The 18,744-nt window shown below is 27.7% G+C and overlaps 1 protein-coding gene across 2 annotated transcripts in view; it reads left to right on the top strand.

The window, feature by feature from the left end:
• Window positions 1-18,744, top strand: part of LOC148229400 (putative G protein-coupled receptor Mth-like 1) — a 36,214-nt gene that overhangs the window by 5,539 nt on the left and 11,931 nt on the right. The window contains exon 3 of one of the 2 annotated variants that reach the window (XM_088196791.1): window positions 4,939-5,290. In XM_088196791.1, the coding sequence (XP_088052917.1) occupies window positions 4,939-5,290 (352 nt within the window). Of the gene's footprint in view, window positions 1-4,938; window positions 5,291-11,631; window positions 12,770-18,744 lie in introns of those variants that run through there. The other variant, XM_088196792.1, reaches the window with a different exon arrangement.

The raw sequence follows: 18,744 nt of genomic DNA, 5'->3' as shown, positions 1-18,744 counted from the left end.
TGTGTGAATTATTATGTATGGTCATATGTAATATTGCAAATTATTCTTTTTAAATCATAATATTTTTTAAATATGGAATAAGTCTGTTCTTCTTATAGTAATATACCTCCATATATTTCCAAGTTATATCAAAGATTACATGTTAAAATGAAAGATGTTTTCTCGGGCTTCTAAGGGTCGTTTTGATCGACTTGGCGTAGCTTCGCTTGGCGCGAGTTTTTCGAGTCTTATTCCAAGTCAGAAGCGAAGTGGTATTTCTGGATGAATTTCTTGACTTAAAAGTCTATGTAAAAAATTACTATTTCAGCAATGTTATAATTTATATACATTAAAAAAAGTCCAATATCCCATCCAGTGCTCCGTTGTCTGGCCAATGCGATGATTCGGGATGGATCAGACTTCTTGTTATTGTTTAATAAAGTTTTTTCTACTGTATCTGTGTAACGGTGATTAATCACTATGCTATTCACAGACATTTATTTCGACGATTTTAACTATTATTACAGCTTGCAATCAATAAATGGCACTTTGCACGACCCAGCTTTAATTATTCATCACGATTTTTATCCGCGAGATAAGGAATATGCAGGAGAACGTGATTTGTGATAATCGTTTGGAATGGTTAATATATAATTAGCAATAATTTATGTTTCTTATACACAATAAAAAATATTAGGACTAGGGTCTATATGGAATTTGTAACCAGGTATATAAGGTATTAGTTTAATGACTTTTACTGCTAGTTTGTCTTGCTTTTATATATGATTTAATTACCGATACCTTAGTATAATACTTCAATTATTTTTATTATACAAATTTAACTAGCATTGATGTATATATTATATTATTGTTTCTAAATTTATTGTATTAGAAAAAGTTATTTTACTTATTTAAATCTGATGTATCAATAAAAACTGACTTCTTAATTTTGATGTGAGTAATTTTAATTAATTTTAATTAAATGTATTCGCACATATAAGGATTCAAGCTTGATAGTTACATGGATGTTTTCTGCGATAGATATGAAGAGCTAAAACAATTTATGTGGGATGGTGATCTCTTTTGATTATGCGTCACTATATTTTAAAAAAAAATTTTACAAAGCATATTTGTAATAAAAATAGGTGTGTTAAAGTGTATGTACATATATGTATGTACGTACATACAACATGAGTGCATGTTCAAGTTGAAGTATTTGCACAAATTATATAGTGACTTTTAAAACTAATAATTTATAATTAAAAACTTTATATACATAAAAGTAAACACGCGCATCCCAACTTTCCCATATTCCCTAGTATGTATCTCAGTTTATAAGGATAGATATATTTAATTTTATAATACGTTTACACAAGGTATATATTATTTATGATTTAATCATTGTTTGGTTAGTTTCTTATTAAACAAATTTTTTTAAAAGAACGAGGTTAATGTATTTTTTGTTGCAATTTACACAAATGTATCTGATCTTATATCTCATATAGCCACTTTTAACATTATTCAGATGAATGGTATTTATTTATAACTCATTAATTTATTACAAGGTGAAACGTAAGAATCATTGGAATGATAATTACTACAATAACACACATTATCAACTTACTGATTTGTATGCACTTTTCCATCCAGTATCAACCAATTTATCATATGTATATCTAGATATAGTATACGTATTTTATAAATCGACATATAATCAATCTTATTATTTATTATAATTAATTTAATTCATCCCGTTATTAAATATTTATTTCAATACTTGGCTATATACAATATTTTTAGTCTCTTGTCTTTACGTATTACAGTAGCACGTAATTAGTCGTCAGCACGTCGCTGTTCGGTTCAACATTTAAATTTTAAATTAAAAGTTGAAAGTTGAAAATAGCACAGTTGATATAAAAATGGTAGTTAGAATGACATGTGCAAATGTCACGTTGCTACTGTCGCTACTGCGAGTTCTTGTGACAGACTGATACATTTTTTTTATGTATTGTATAGTATATTTCAAATACATTATTTTACATTCTGGGTTTTTTGTAAATAATCTTTCCTGAATCAGTATATCCTGGATTATTAAAAACGATTGTCACACCTAGAAATTACCTTTATTTTCATAAATAAATATGGATATTTTGTAATTTTATATTTATAACGTAAGAGCTGCATTTTTGTGTAAAACAACAATATTTTGTATTAACTTTTATTTAATTGTATAATATTAAGAAAAAATGCGATTCAAAGCGCAATATCTTGGAAGATTTCCGATGCATTGCGACGTAGCTTTTCTTTTAAGTTTATAAACCAGTTTTTATTCTGACATTAAAGGTCCACTGTGTGTAACAATAAAACCATAATTTAATTCGTCCATTTGTTGAAAAGATCAGCAACGTTTTTGTGTGAAAATAAATTATTCTCTCATGCGCATATCTCACATAGCAGCATTAACCTTCATCACTCAAAAAACGGTCAAAGTTACCGTCTTAAATACCCTATGAGTTAATATTAGACGATTTACTTATAATATTAAAATTCTATGACGCCATTGGAAAATTAAATTATATTCGTTGGAAGTCGAGATCATCTTTGGTGAATTCAAGGACTTGGTCGATGTTTTGCTGATTATGTGAGATCTGTTGTTCATTTTATAAGAGACCGGTAGGAACAAGTTTATAGTGGTTTCCAAATAGTGGATTTAGGCTTTCTTTTGATTTATTTTTTTCAAAATTCACTATATGAATTTTTGCGAAATGAGCATGAGATCAAATATGTATGGATAGTGTTTCTTTTCAAAAATTGTTTTTCGTGAATATGCTGAATTTCAAATTCTCATTTATCGAAAATTTTCAGATTTTTCGAGTTGATAGTCTTTTTTGTTATCTGTACGAATATATTTAAATGTTTTACAACCGCTATATTTTTTATTTTTCTGAACAAGAAAGGGTCTGTCTGTGTCATCTGCTTAAAAATATTCATGCTTTCTTGAAAGCTTTTTATAAGAAAGTAAACGTAATTAAATGACAAAAAATTGTTCACAAATTTCTTAACTGTGTCCTTATATTTGCTATGGTAATCTAAAAATTAAATTAAAAATCAAATTAAAAATCAACGCGAGTGGGAATTGTCAGATTGCAAAAATGTATGGGGACGTTCCATAAAGCTATGCCAAATACCAGGCTGTTGGCGAACTTGTTTTTTTAATATTATTGTGTTTGAAATATTATCGTCAATTTTATCTATGATTCTGGTATAAATACTGGTGTTCGAAATTCCTTCGTAACTTGATACTCTGAAGTCAATCGAAGTAGAATCGATTATTCGCGTCCATTATAACAAATCATAATTCTATTGAAATTTGCTCTCTTGTTCTGTATTTATCAATAACATAAAGATACCAGGCAAGTACGGTGATTTTTTTCCTTTTCGCTCTCTCGCATTTTAAGTGAAGAGAGTGGATGAGAGAAATGGGCGTGCGGCCTCACGCCCTTATCTCTCACTCACTCTCGTTACTTAACACGTGAGCGAGCGAAAGGGAAAGTATCTCACCGCACGCGCTTGAAAGATACTGTATTATTATAATCACATATGTTATTTTGGTAATCAAAATTTCTCTTGAATTTCTGAGAAAGATGAGAAGTGATAATGAGAATTCTCATTTTTAAAGAAAAAAAACACACAAAGAAACCAGAATGGGTTTCGTAATGCCATTTTAAAAAAAAAACTTACTTTTTTCTATTAGGAAATTGTTATTAGGAAATTCATCCCTCCTTTTAAGTGTATGTTATATGTTTAGAATTTTTTTTATTGATAATGGTCATATTTTATTGATTAATAGTAATTCAAAAATATATTTTATATTTTATTAAACATTCTTTTGTATATTATGGTTGCTTAGTTGCGAAAAAGTAACACGAGAATATGTTTCAGTGTTACGCATCTTATGACTTAAATGTATTATCTTAAACAAATGTAAGTCAATTCATAGTTTTTTAACATAATAACAATATTTCGAATCTCATCATAAAATAAATTGTAATTTTTAATTTTTCATACATTCTTTGCTTGTTCAATAAAAATAGATAAATGTAACAATACTTGTATGTAAAAAAATTAGAATATTAAATCAATTCCTGTAGAAAAATATATTAATATATAATAATGTCTAAAAAAGTTCGCGTATTTTTAAAATATTTCAATATGGTTTTAAAATTAATTACGACTTCTAAGAACGATTAGTTCAATAAGCTAATTATATTTATCATGTGATTTAAATATTTGCGATATCAATAAAATTATCTTAAATTTTGATCAAAATCAATAGATGACGGTAGTATATATTATTTTATATTATAATACATATATTTTAAATATACAGCAAAAATGTAATTTGATATCACAAATTATAGACCTCACATACTTTTATTTATTTTGGTTTGGCATATATTGATCTAGGGAAAGTGATATTAAATAAATTTAGTACAAATAATCGATTAACTTTTAAAGAAAAAAATGACGAATAAAGTACCAGAGAATATTTAATAATTCTGCTGACGTAGTGTAAATAAATAAATTATTTATTGACAATACGTCAGCAGCATTATATAAATAAAACTATTTTTATTAAAAGATTCAAGAACTATAATTGAGAAGCACCAGCTACACTAGTATTAAGAGATTAAAATTCATATTAACGTCATCACGTGTCAAAAATATATGTATGTAAATATATATAAATTTGACTAACATGAAAAATGGTCCCATCGGTATCGTAAATTAATCATTATGTACCACGTTGTTTGATATATGGTTGTTATTATTTTTGAGTATAAAAATAACCATCGTGCCCAATTGGCTTGTCTATCAATCTATCGCACGCAATTTTTTTTGTCAGTTATATATGGAACTCTTTGGATTGTGTAAATGATATTATTTCTGTTTTTTCAGGTAGAATCTTCGATCATTCCTGGTGATGAGCATTGTGGAGAATTCTCTTGGAAGGATTCTAGAAGCACGATGAAGCCAATGGTTATGGTGTGCTTTTCCAAGTCATCTAACGAGAAAATAATAAAGGCAGCTGCTAGAGCTCTATCATACGCTCCTTTACTTGCAATCAGTGCTCTTTTACTTATCGCAAGTGCTTTGATCTTGTACATGGGATGGAATCCAGACGTAGAAGGAAAGAGAGGATCTAAATCTGTCTTGGGACACGTTTGCTGTTTGGCTGTGGCACATATTGTGTCAATTTTTGCATATGCAGTACCTATCGGCGTTGCTACCCCTGCGTGCATCATTTCAGGTAAATTAATCTGGTGAAGGGTTAAAATGATATGTCATTTTTGTATATTAATTATGCGAATATGTGCTCTTTATAGTACCGCAAACAGGTGCGGTATTATGTAGAAATCCATTCTATATATGGATCATAGGATGACAATATAAAAATAATTACGTTGTAAAAGCTTCATGATTCATTAGCATGACACAACTGTATAAATGTATATATGTATACATATGTGGTGATTTATTGGGAAATCTAATTAAATACAATGATTTTTAAATTTACTATTGAATATTTTTTATTTTTAAAAGACACTTGAAATGAGTCTATATTAAAAGATCTTCAAATAGACAGGTTTATTCAGTACAATAAATCACCGCAAGAATACATAACGCAATTCAATATTAATTCTATAAAAAATACTTCATTACTTTTATTAATTACAATATATTTATATATATTTAATTAGTGTAGCATATAGGCTTATTTATTCTAAAATATTGAATGTTTTATTGCAAAAATTATGCATGTTCTGATTACCATTAGTTTATATTAAGATTTTTCGATGACTTTAAGATATATAGAATATACTTTAGAAAAATTATTTTAATTTTTAGAACTTGATTACTATTTAATTTTGCGCATTGTCGTGGTAAAACATACCTTTTTATATTTACTAGACTATTATTTTACTAATCATTCCCAATAAGCTTGTGCTGTAATTATTTAAATGAATTTCAAAATCTTATTGCATATGATACTTCATATATCACAACAAAAATATAAAACTTAATGATGAGTTTCGATTCTGGAATAATGAGTCTTGTGTTTGCGTTTATTTCATGTCTTATTGTTGTAAACTATACTTTCTCAAACTTTTTTGTATGAATTTCTTCTCAAAGCAATTTAAAATATATCTAAACTAATATAACTTATAAATGTATGCTTATATTTTTACCAAAATATAAGATGCTGTGTGAATTTCTGAATTTTAAAAAGATATTTTTAAAATTCAGAAATAAATAGATATTTTATTTTTTATTGAAAATCTGAGCAATATGACTTATTAGGTATCCCCAATGCGCCATAATGACCATTATTCAATTAAACATTTGTAAAAAAAAATAATTATGGTTCAAATTTAAAAATAGATTAGCACCATTCTACATAATTTTTCCAGCTCCTCATAGCTATCGCCATAAACGTGCTTATGTTCGACAAGCTTGTTTTGGAGCTGGATTGCTCGTGCAAGAGAAGCGTTCTCAAGCGCTGATGTTCTGGCCGCAACAATCAGGAATAAGGGACGCGATCGTGCTTTAAAAGAGTCTAGGCACTCTTACGTTCGCTGCCGACTAAGCATTTACGGGTTGTCGACACCAACCATTAGCAACTCTAAAAACTGATTTTTTAAATATACGCTATCCAAAAAATGCAATGAATTTTATATCAATGCTCCTCAAAAAAATGCGCTAGAATACAAATACCTACATGACTCGTACTTCTTCTAGTAGAAATATTTCAGAAATTTTCTTTAAATTCTCTTCAACATGGAGTATATTTATAAAGCTATTTATTAAAAATTAATCTATAAAATATTTTAATATTTATATGTATTGATATTTTGACTTAATCTGAAAAAAGTTTTCTCACGGCGATGTTCCAATTCAAGTTTATTATATCTTAGGCGCTTAAAATCCATCTTTGTATATAATATTACAGGACAACTGGCTTTGTCATCTGGGCTTATGATTCAATAGCATAATATTCAGATTCTCACACATGTAAATTTGGTTAAATGCTTATCGATCGTTTTTAGAACAACTGATTAGTTTATTGGGTGGTTCAATTTTTAAATATGAGGGGGTTTAATCGATGAAAAATGGTTGTTTTAGTCTTAGACTTTAGAAAGTATTAAAGATTTATGACCACTATAATACGACAATCGGTTTATTTTATTAGATAAAACATTTGTCACAGCTGACAACTATACTGGCGTAATTAATTCTGTTTTCTACCGTTACAAACACACACTCTTCACTGTTTATAACGCATATGTGTCTGCATATTTATATGCATATTTCAACACAAAAATAAAACAATCTTGTAATCCATGTCATTTAATACATTTTTTTGTATGAGATGTAAGACAAAACCATTAATCAAGAACTAGAACTTTGGCTCACTTTCAAAAATTCTAGATAGAATTTTAGATTTTATTTAGTTTAATATTTTTTTAAATGCATGAGAGACGACATTAACTAAGCAAATTATTACCCAGCTATAAAAAATATATCCTACAGGAAAATCGTAACGTGATACTAATTAAAATGCAGTTAGTTTATCTCGGCATCATAGATAAGCTCCAATTACTGTTTTACATGAAACTGCGAAATACGTACTATTTAATTGTCGTTTTTTAATTAGTTTTGACGACTTTTTGAAGTGGTAAATTTTATAGCCCATACTGAGGTCGAAGTGTTTAAGTTCAAAGTCATCGTTGAAAATTAATGTCAAGGCCTAGGAAAATAAATAAAAAGACAAAGACGTTAACAAATCAAATATACTTATAATTTAAGTTCTTGTAAAACAAATCGTTACTGCTTTAAAAGTTGTAAAGTTAAAAATACATGGTTGTAAATACAACGTCGTAGAGATGTGAACAAGTCGTCAGTTTGTTGGCGTGTTTATCTTGAACGGGAAAAATAGACTTTAGCGATAAAGATGTTCACATTGTATATAGTGGCTGTACAAAAAATGTTTATTCTTAAACAGACCCTGTATAATTCTTACTATCGAGGTCATGTCAGGTTCATCAATAGACACTTATTATATTTTTTACCATATTTTTTTGATCTATCGTCGGTATTTTATAACCTATTGAACAAACCGGAAATTTTTATTTTAGTAATATATTTGATGATGGTATGGAGATTCTCAATATATTTGATTTAAAAAAAAATATATATACATATATATTTATATATAAAAAAAGTTCTCTCACTTTCTCGACACGTCGTCAATCGTCGATATTTTATAACGTTCTAGATATTTTTGTAATAATATTATTTTCGAAAATAGTATGGAGATTTTCAATATATATATATATTTTAGAATAGATATTGAACATGTTTAAATGAAAAAATAATCAAAGATGAGTGTTAAATTTTAGAATTGTTTGTTGACGTCAAGTTTCAGTGTACATATTTCATTTAACATAAAACTTTGATTCACCTTTTTTCAATCTTACGTAATTAAATAATAAATAGATTCTTATTCACTATGCATACATTGCACTTGCAAGTACCATCTAAGTTACTTTAAAATATTAAAATTAAATATATCTAAGGTGTGTCAACTTCTCGTGTCATTTTGACATATACTACATTTCACCACTTGTGTTTATGAATTAAATTAACATGGTGTATAAAAATGCGATGTTTCTAAAATCCCACATGAAATTATTTTTTAATATTTACTATTTATTTTTGGTAAAAATATATTTATTTCATATATAAACGAATTTTTATTGGATCCGATTTGACACACCAATCTAATAACACAAAATCAAAGTATTCTTATTAATATAATACATGCATTATCACTAAAAGTAGCATAAAAAGTATTTAAAAAAATATCTATGTGGATATTATTTTAAAATTAATTTAACAGGTTTAAGTTGCTTAAAAATTGCTGATAATGTAGTCTAAAGTTGTGAATGTGTGTTTGCCAAAAGCTCTTTTATGCGACTTATGTTGTAGTGATTTCACTATTTAATACGCCTTTATATTCAAAGTGAAAAAAGAGGCGGTAAGCCATAATGCGTTTGTGGCCGTAAATTAACACATTGTCCTTTCCATGGGTCTGAACAAGGGCAATATATATTGCTTTAGCGTAACAATGTCGTTAAAATGACAACTACTAATTATTACATATGGATGAACAGGCTGTTATGCCTTGAAAATCTCGTTTATGCTTTGTATGCTAAAAACAATTTGCATACTATTGTGTTAAAATTGACGATTACTCTCAGGATCTTATTTATCTAACGCGTTTGTCAATGCCGATTTCTCTCTATTAGATAAATTATGTAATACATTAAGATCTATCTGAATGTTTTTATTTGGAGACCAAAAATCATCCGCTCATCTACGTACGGTGTGACCATGATATAAAGAAATGGACACCAATCCTTATTAACGGGTTATTACTATTTATATTATTTTTGCGTTAACACAGTCAGTTTGAGATCTTTATATTTAATCATTATTCATAATTGAGAAAAATGGAAAGTTTAGGTTTACGCCCCTACTATTAGCTCTAAAGCACACGCTACGTATGTACGTTCGACATTTTTATCATTACTAAAATGAAAATCGTTACTATATTTTTATATGGCATTACATATAGACTTATTTAATGTTAGCTACGAGGATCTGATCCAGTTTATATCATTTAATTTTAATATTTTATAATTTTTTGTTATGTTTAAGTATTGTTTATATTTATGTATATATACGTTTTTTATGTTTTATAATTTAAAAATTTGTTTTCGACCATCGTGGCGCATTGGGGTAACCTGTTAGGCCACGATGGTCTTAATTTAATCTAAAAATAAATAAATCATAAATCAATCGGAGTAATAATAAGTATATTGAACTTATATCCGTATTGTGTGCTTTAGAGCTAATAGTAAATCCAAACTTGCGATCTCTTTCTCAATTATGAATTTGATGAAATTGATATCTCTAGAACTGACTGTGTTAACGCAAATAGAGTATACATAGATATCATCGTATTATTATTCTTTATATAACATGAACATGATAGGTATAGTTAGTGTTTCTTCACGAGAATATCTCGAGAAAAAATGCAAATTTTCTGATTTCTCGAGATATTTTATAAAGCATTTTTTATTATATAAAATTAAATTTGTACGAATATTTTTTAAAGTTTACAACCACTGTCCTTTTTATAACGCTGCATAAGCAGATTTATGCCTGATATGCATACTTCTTAAAAAGTTTTAATAGGGGTCTGGGAATGATAAAAATTGTTTACAATTATTTTTGCTTGAGTAATAAAATAACACACTCAAATAAAAAAACATTCCGAAGGTGTTCGTGTTAGATGTTGAAAAATATAAGATTGAAAGAGTTTGAATGTCCAACAGTTTTTTTGCGATTTTATATTACTCTAACCGGCCGGCGGCTTTATCTTTGTTTTAGTGATCTAAGAACCCGCTCCGATAAGAAAAATTACGCATGGGAATCGGCAGAAAGCAAAATGCTTTAGGGCTATTTTTCTTTTTCGATAGTTTTTGTACAGTAGTAACATCTGTTATTGACAATTGTCTCACGATTATTATTGACCGCCGAAGGGGCCTTAAATTTTCTGTTAAAAATAATTAATATCAATTCTGAGCTAAGCTCGAAATTTCAACGGGCAATTAAAGAGATAATTAATTAAATATTTGCATAATCCAGTATCTTTCACTTGTCAAAAAACCATGACTTCTTTAGTTATTTTTCAATTCAGAAATATGTAGAAATTATTCACAGATTGTTTAATGGCTTTATTTATTTAAAATTATATAACGGGGAACGAGAATAGAATAGTGTAGTCCATAACGTCTCAGGCTAGTAACTCTGAAGTTGCGAGTTCAAGCCCCGGCAGTGGTATTTGAGTTTTTATTTATTAAAAATGCGCTATTATAAAAATTAACTGCTCCAGTTGCAGTAACATTTATTGGTTATTAATTATATTACACATATTAATTTATTATTATTAATATAGATGTTACCGATTTTCAGACTTTCAGTCTGGTGGTTATTACTTACTTGTAAGTATTCATTATATCTGATTGACTTACTCAGTTGATACAGATTTACCCCGTTGTAACGCATTGGGCTTACGCCTATCAGGATACAACGGAACATTTATTAAAAAATAAATAAATAATGGATTATTAATTCGCAGACTATTTAATTATTGGTCATTCAAAAAGCTTAATTCATATGATAGTAGAAGTAATTATCTAATATACTTTATATGAATTGTTTGTACATTAAAGTATTTTCCTATTTTACTTTAAGATAATAGAGCCGTAAAAACTCTCATTTTTTAATTGGATATTTAATAACCAGAAAGCTTTCTCTAATCTAAAATATTAAGTAAACTAAAAAGTTTACTCGTGTGTTGCTGAAATTTTTCAGAAACAAAAAACGACAATATCTAAAAAATGAGACTTTATAAAAATAAATGATTTATACGTATCTTATGATTGTAACATTTACCTTATTGTACAATTAATTAATTTCTAACAATTTTCCGAAAGTTTGAAAAGCGCTGAGCTGTTCGTTTACTATTCGGGGTACGTGCGCGTTATCGTCGTCGAGCAGTGCCATGCCGAAGGTAGCGCCAGAACAAGCCTGCTATGTTGTAGCCAATTTTGCCACTGAAACACTTGTCATACTTCCAAACATATCAGCATACGTACGTTTAGGCGCGAGTTCAGTTTTTCTCGGGTCGCGAACCGGTGCGGTCACCCACGTGGTGTATCAGCCATGATCTTATCATCAACTATTGTCATATTCGCAATCATTTATCTAACCGAAGCTTTGAACAAATGCTGTCCGGAAGGTCAACATTTCGATGAAACCATATCTTGCGTCGACTCTTCAAACGATACACACATTTGGCTACCGAGCCACTTGAACCTAACTTCTTTAACCATCAACTTCGGTGAAACACCATGTGATCTTCATATGGCAAAATATAGATCTGAATTCAATCTGACTTCAGAAGGCAATGTTTTCGTTAGAGAGCAAGAAAACGAATGGGTCAAATATAAAGAAGATTCATTTTGTATTGACAATATTATAATCGAAGAAGATGTTTACGATTTAGTCTATGTATGTCCTTGCGTTGAATATTTATGCGTTTGGAAGTGTTGCAATCAAGGAAAACATCTGAAAACAGACGCCTTTGACACTAAATACTGTTCTAACTTCGAAGATAAAACACAAGAAGACTGGAGCTTCGATCTACTGAACGGAACAGTTCAAGATATGCATTACACCATGAATAGATTACACGATTGTAACTCTAAGAACAAATCTGTTAATTATCTGTATGGAAATTTCAAGCTGCAGAGTGACGGCTATTTATATTCAGAAGTAGATGGATTGATTCATCCTAACGATTATTGCGGAGATTTTATTAAGCATGGCGAAGAAATGAAGGCAACGGTTTTGGCATGTTTGGATCCAATGGAAGTGAGATTTGCATCTACGGATTATGTTTATATGGCTATGTGGTTCTTGGGTGCATTTTTGTTATTAACTACGACAGCTTTGTACGTCTGGTTGCCAGAAATGGGCGGTCTTAATAGATGGCTGGTCGCTTTGCATTCTGGAAGTCTTCTGGTGGCTTACGTCACTTCTGCTTCGCAAAATTTCGGCTTCAACGAACTGAAATCTGTTCCGTGTAAGGCTACTGGTATGTATATTGATTTTGACATTGATAATCTGCACCAAATTGTGTTGATAGATTCGTGATCAATACATATTAATTATATAGATAGAGTTGAATAGGGGTAACATTTATAGAATACTGATCACTTTTAAAATTAGCATATTTTACAGATTAGACTTATCTACTAGTATATAACATATTCAATAAATGTTTTTCCTTATTGAAAATCATCTGCTTTCCATATACATTTATATTATTCAATCTACTAATTGCTGTAATACCTATACACTGTTTGTTTATATTACTATTAAACATTGGTACACGTGTAAATAAAAACAAATCTGCTGATACGTACATATATATTTTAAATTATGAACTTTGCGTCGTTTGCTTAAAATATTTATAGAATAAATTTGTTGAAAAATTTTCTCGTAACGAACTATAAACGACAGCATGCTTTTTACATTAATTACATTTAAATTTAATTTCGTTGATGTAAAATTTGCCATTAGATTTTTTTTAGCAGAAACTGACTCTTAAGAGTTTTGATTTTAGCGTATCATATTATTTATACATAGCGTTATTTTATCTTATATATATTAGAAAATCCACAGAAAGTCCATGAACATATTTTAAATATTTCCAAACCTTTCTAAGTTTATAAGCTATGAAAAATATAAAGTAGTAATTTATTTTAAATAAATTCGGACTGCTCGAATATTGTTGTATTTTATAATAAACGATGCATGAAAATTATATTTTATATTTAGATAGCTAGAATTATATTATTTCATATAAAACTAATATAAAAATAAGTATTATTTAACTTGCGAGGAGGTCTCCCGAGAGGAAGGGGTGGAGAGGGGACAAATTCCTGAGGCCCGTTCTCCTTGAGGGCTCAATTCTGTAAAAAACATAACAAGAATATATTTATAAAATAAGTAAAAACTGACCTCAGTTGCTTGAGATGTTTGAGATGTACCTATATACTGATGTATTTCAGATATAGGCTTACAAATAAACGGTCTAGATGACCACACAGACGATCGGTAACCAATGCCGTAGGGTAAAATGCATTGCATAGCGCGCGTCCTTTCCAAACAAAGCGTAGTTTTCGGTACTTATGTATGATTAACGTCTCGGGACTGATGTGCTATTAGGTGGTCCGTGCATTATTAACAGCTGTTAACTAAATTATTTGCTCGCGAATTCTCTTCCACTGTTTTAAACACACTATGTGTCGCCTCACTTTTGAGATGCATTGATATTTCTTTACGTTTCTTTGAAATTGTTGTATAAGTGACCTATATATTACAACAATTCATTTTTTCAACTCTTGCCACATGCTGACTTTTTTTAGGCGCTGGTTTTTTTTAAAAATTTAGATCTAATAAATTTAGATGTACTTAAATGATAATCTGTTACTTTGTTTAAAATTATATTCTTTTGCTAAAGGTTCCTTTAGCCCTTTTTTATACATATTATACAATAAATAAAAGAAGCGAAACATTGCCTTCAAAAACACATATTTTATAGGTAGTACTTTCACAATAAACATTATTATTCAAAGGGACAGATTGTAGTTTTTTGATGCGGCTCCTTTTGTGTTAAAATTTGTTTGCAAATTATTGTTTTTTGTACGTTTAAGAAACATTAGACATAGGAGGAAATATTCAACGATGGTAATTAGTAGCAGTAAATTTAGGTATTTGATCTGAATTTTTAGATCGAATACTTATTTATATATGAATATGTTTATGTATCTATGTATATATATATATACCTGAAAATGTTTATTTTATTTGTATATATATGAGAAACTTTATTTTGATAAAATAAAAATAGAAAATATGTGAAAAACAACCAGTAGAAGGAACCAAAAGTAATGTACTACCACTTGACTATATTCGTCTAGGTTAAATACAACTTTTCTTAGAACGCGTCCGAAATTCAAGTGATTCGAAAAAAATGGGATTTTATCTTATGATAAAATATGATACTGCTTTACACAAAAAATACACATTAAGCTCTTTAACTATAACTATTTATTTTGCGTCGTATATAGTTGGCTGAATATATTATTATTAATTGCTTTATTGTGTAATATCAACATTGAAAGCAATGCATATAGTTAGTTTTTTTAATTGTTATCGTACTAAACACAATAGTGTAACCAATACGAAGTATTATAGTTTTATTTAATGATTATGATTTATAAGTACCTATATGTTTTTGTCATATAATACATAACTTTAACATATGTTGATATTATCTATTTAAATTTATATTGCAGATTTGATATTTTTTGAGTTTAGTTAATCTCTCAACATTTATTTTTTATGATACAATATTAATACATTACATTGTGTTTGAGCTGATAAATTTTATGTATAACCAATATCGATTTATGGTATATCAATTGATATGTTTATTATACATTATGTAGTATTAATGCGTCGCTAATGGACCGTTGCCAATATTTTTATAGGCGAGCATTTATTGCTGGATTAATTCACTGGTCATGTTTCTTTTCATCGGCTATTGTGCTGTAAAAAGAACTTTCAAGGTTTAAAAGCTAAAAATTCCTACAGATTAACATTCTTAGAATATTATTAGATGGTAAAAAATAATCAAAAAATAAATAAATTATTTGTATAATATTAATTTGATCGTGTTGTAAGGATGTAGGTTTAATATAAAAGTTATTATGGAACAAGGAAATAATATTGATATACGATAGAATGTATGATATATGACGTTTAGAATTAATATCAAAGTCATTTTTTATGATGCTTTTTATAAACTTTACTGTTTCTTATTATATATATCATTTTATGTGTTACTAAACGTAGAAGTGGCAATAAAAATTTGAAACATTTGACATTTGCAACAATCAAACATCTGGTCACGTGAGCAATAAATACTAGATAGAAATTGGATGTTTCCATGATTCATGTGATTATTATCTCGATAGTTATTTGATCAAAATAAGATAAGATTAATTCAAAATTTATCTTCTTCTTTGGAATTTAAAGCACATAAATTTCGATAGTACAATTTTTTAAAGAACAGTTGTGTAAAATTCTTAACAATGTTTATAAAATATATATTGTTAAATCTGATTTTAGAATTTCTATATATCCTCAAATTTGGTTCGGCATGGTTTTAACAGTTTTTAAAAAAATTGGATATTTCAGTAAAAAAGGCTTAAGATTTTTTTAAATTAATTTTATATAAACATTGTTACAAAAAAAAATCAATTAATTAAGTAATTTATTAACTATTTCTTAAATTGATTGATAACAAAAAAAGCAAAACTTTATTTAGTGTTTCTCTTTAGGAAATAGGTTTTTAGAAATTACAAAACGTTCATTGATCAATCACTTAGTAATGAATTTTTGCTTCACATATTTCTGTAGAAAGTTATTTCTATCAGAAGACTGTAATTGTCAGACCAAATCAAGAATTCAGTTTTTTATCTAGAAGTTAAAAATAATTTAAAAAATCCTCTCCATAGTCACTTTCACTATGGTTCTACTCTTTTATTTGTAACTAAAGCGGTTTCAAGTCAAAATAATTCACAGTTTTAATTAAATGATAATTATAAAAAAATAGTAATTTAAAAAAACCGGCTTTATAAAAAACGAAGAAGCTAATAAAATTATATTTTATTCATATTTAATAATTTAAGTAAAAATATATAATTAGTGTATTAGTGCTAACTATAAGTTATAGATGTCACTTCCGTATTTTGCCACATTTTACCAATTAGTAACACGGTTTAAATATTTATTTTAACAGAAGTTTATGGCAAAATAAACGGATCACTGAATAAGCCTTGAATATTAATTAAAGACGTCACATACGTTATTATACACACGAAATGGGTGAGGCATGATTTTAAAAATTAAGGGATAAGCAAATATATCAGTTACTTTTAATTTTATTTTTGCTATATAAAAAATAGCTTAATTAATAATACAGATTAAATGAGAGTAGTGTAACTGTTTCGTGAGCATATTATTAAAAAGCAAAATTATTTCAGTCAGAGATGCAGCAATTAATAATAAATGCAATTTGTCACAAAATAACTACTCAAAAGTTATGTCACTAAAAGCTATTCGACTAAAATTTAGCAAATAATTATTTACAGAGCTCCCAGTATTTTAAAAAAAAAATTAAATCAAGTAGTCAACGATAAATATTCGCATACTTATATTCGTAAAGTTATTTAGATTCATACATATGTATTTATATGTTATCAAATATAATAATTTATATGTATGTTTTAAAACATAAAAATGTCTTCAATAATTCGGTAAATATCGGTATATTATTTTTCCTTCACATTTATGCAACACTAATCTTGTCGTTTTACCGCTACCCAATAATAACTTTAAAGCTTATTGTAAAGTAAGGTTATAATTGCGTAACAGTTAATCGACACAGAGAGAATATATACCTGACACGATTCCTTCAAAGACGAGTAAATATAATAAATTAAACCAGTTTTATAAGAGGTATATTCACAACCATGAGCATAAAAATGCTTTATCCGTATCAATTATTTGATTAAAACTTTTTAAATATCAACATTAGATAAATACAGAGAAAATTTATATATATATTTTCTGGCTCGATATCCTTTTTTTTCATTTTTTATAATCGTATATCTCACAATAGATGCCATTGTACAAAAAACTGGTTTATTCATGTGCGCAATTTTGGCACTCAGTTATAAATTCGCATACGGGTGAAGTAGGTATTTAAATGTAATTTAATTAAAATAATTGCTTTAATGGTTTATACATTGATCCTCAAGGTATACGTAATTGTACAGTAATGATAGACTATTTTTCAATGGTATTACCTCGCAGTGTTTATTGATTAAATTAATGTGACATTGTGACAATCGAATAGTATGGATACTCTTTAGTGTCGTATTTCTTATTAAATATATTTAATATCATCTTTTTATCTCCATTTTGGATTGATGAAATTAGGCATGAAATCTGTACAATGCACATTATTATTTATGTAGGTATATGACGAATTTAAATTCAATTAAGTATAATATAATTACATATAACAATTAGATAATATAGGAAAAAACACATTTATTATAAGAAATTAAATTATAGTTACAATGACCTTATAAAAATACCTACTACGTGTTTTGATAACGACTAATAGAATGACGTAGTGGTTTATTTTTAACTTGAAGCAATTTTAGATTGTAAAAATCTATCATGTTTAAATTAAATTTTAAACTCCTTTTTAATCATACTGCCTGATCAAATTTTGGAAAAAATATAAAAATTTAGCTCTTAAATTTTTATGACTGATCTTTTTTTTAAAAATGAGAGTTTTGGTTTTACGCAATATGATTGATTGTAATATTGCATATTTAAGTTATTAAAAATAAGAATTTTGCAGTCAGCAGTTACAAAAACGGTTATTTTATAAGCAAGTGTAATTGATTATTTTTTGTAGCGAATTATATTTTATATATAAACTTATAATTTATAGCCCAAATTATTTATTGTTGTAATTTAGAGCACAAAATCCAGCTTTAATGTAATTCTATATGAATACATATATATTAATATATTAGCAGTGCTTTGCAACCTTTTATCACTCATGTTACATCAAAGCTTTTTCCAAAATTCTGCAGCACACAAGTAAAAAATATATTTTAAAAGTAAGATATATATTAAAATAGTACATTAAAAAGAAAGTGATCAGAAATAAATACATAGGAATCTTTTTTTAAAAGATGCATTGTTTGCAGTTCTAAAAAACATATAAAAATAATCTAACCTAACCTCATACTATCTAGTACTAGTAAAAGAGGTTGCAAAACATCTAACCTTATTAATACTAGTCTAACCTCATTAGTACTACTATAAGAAATTGCAAAACTTAAATTTATTTTTACTATATTATCTAAGGAAATCATACATGCCAAAGATTTAAAATAATACTTTGAATACTATGTT

This window comes from Plectrocnemia conspersa, unplaced genomic scaffold, assembly GCF_051122295.1.
Source record: "Plectrocnemia conspersa isolate PC_06_02 unplaced genomic scaffold, ASM5112229v1 ptg000011l, whole genome shotgun sequence".
Taxonomy (NCBI): Eukaryota; Metazoa; Arthropoda; class Insecta; order Trichoptera; family Polycentropodidae; genus Plectrocnemia; species Plectrocnemia conspersa.
The sequence above is the reverse complement of the archived record's forward strand: the minus strand, read 5'-3'. Positions and strand labels throughout refer to the sequence as shown.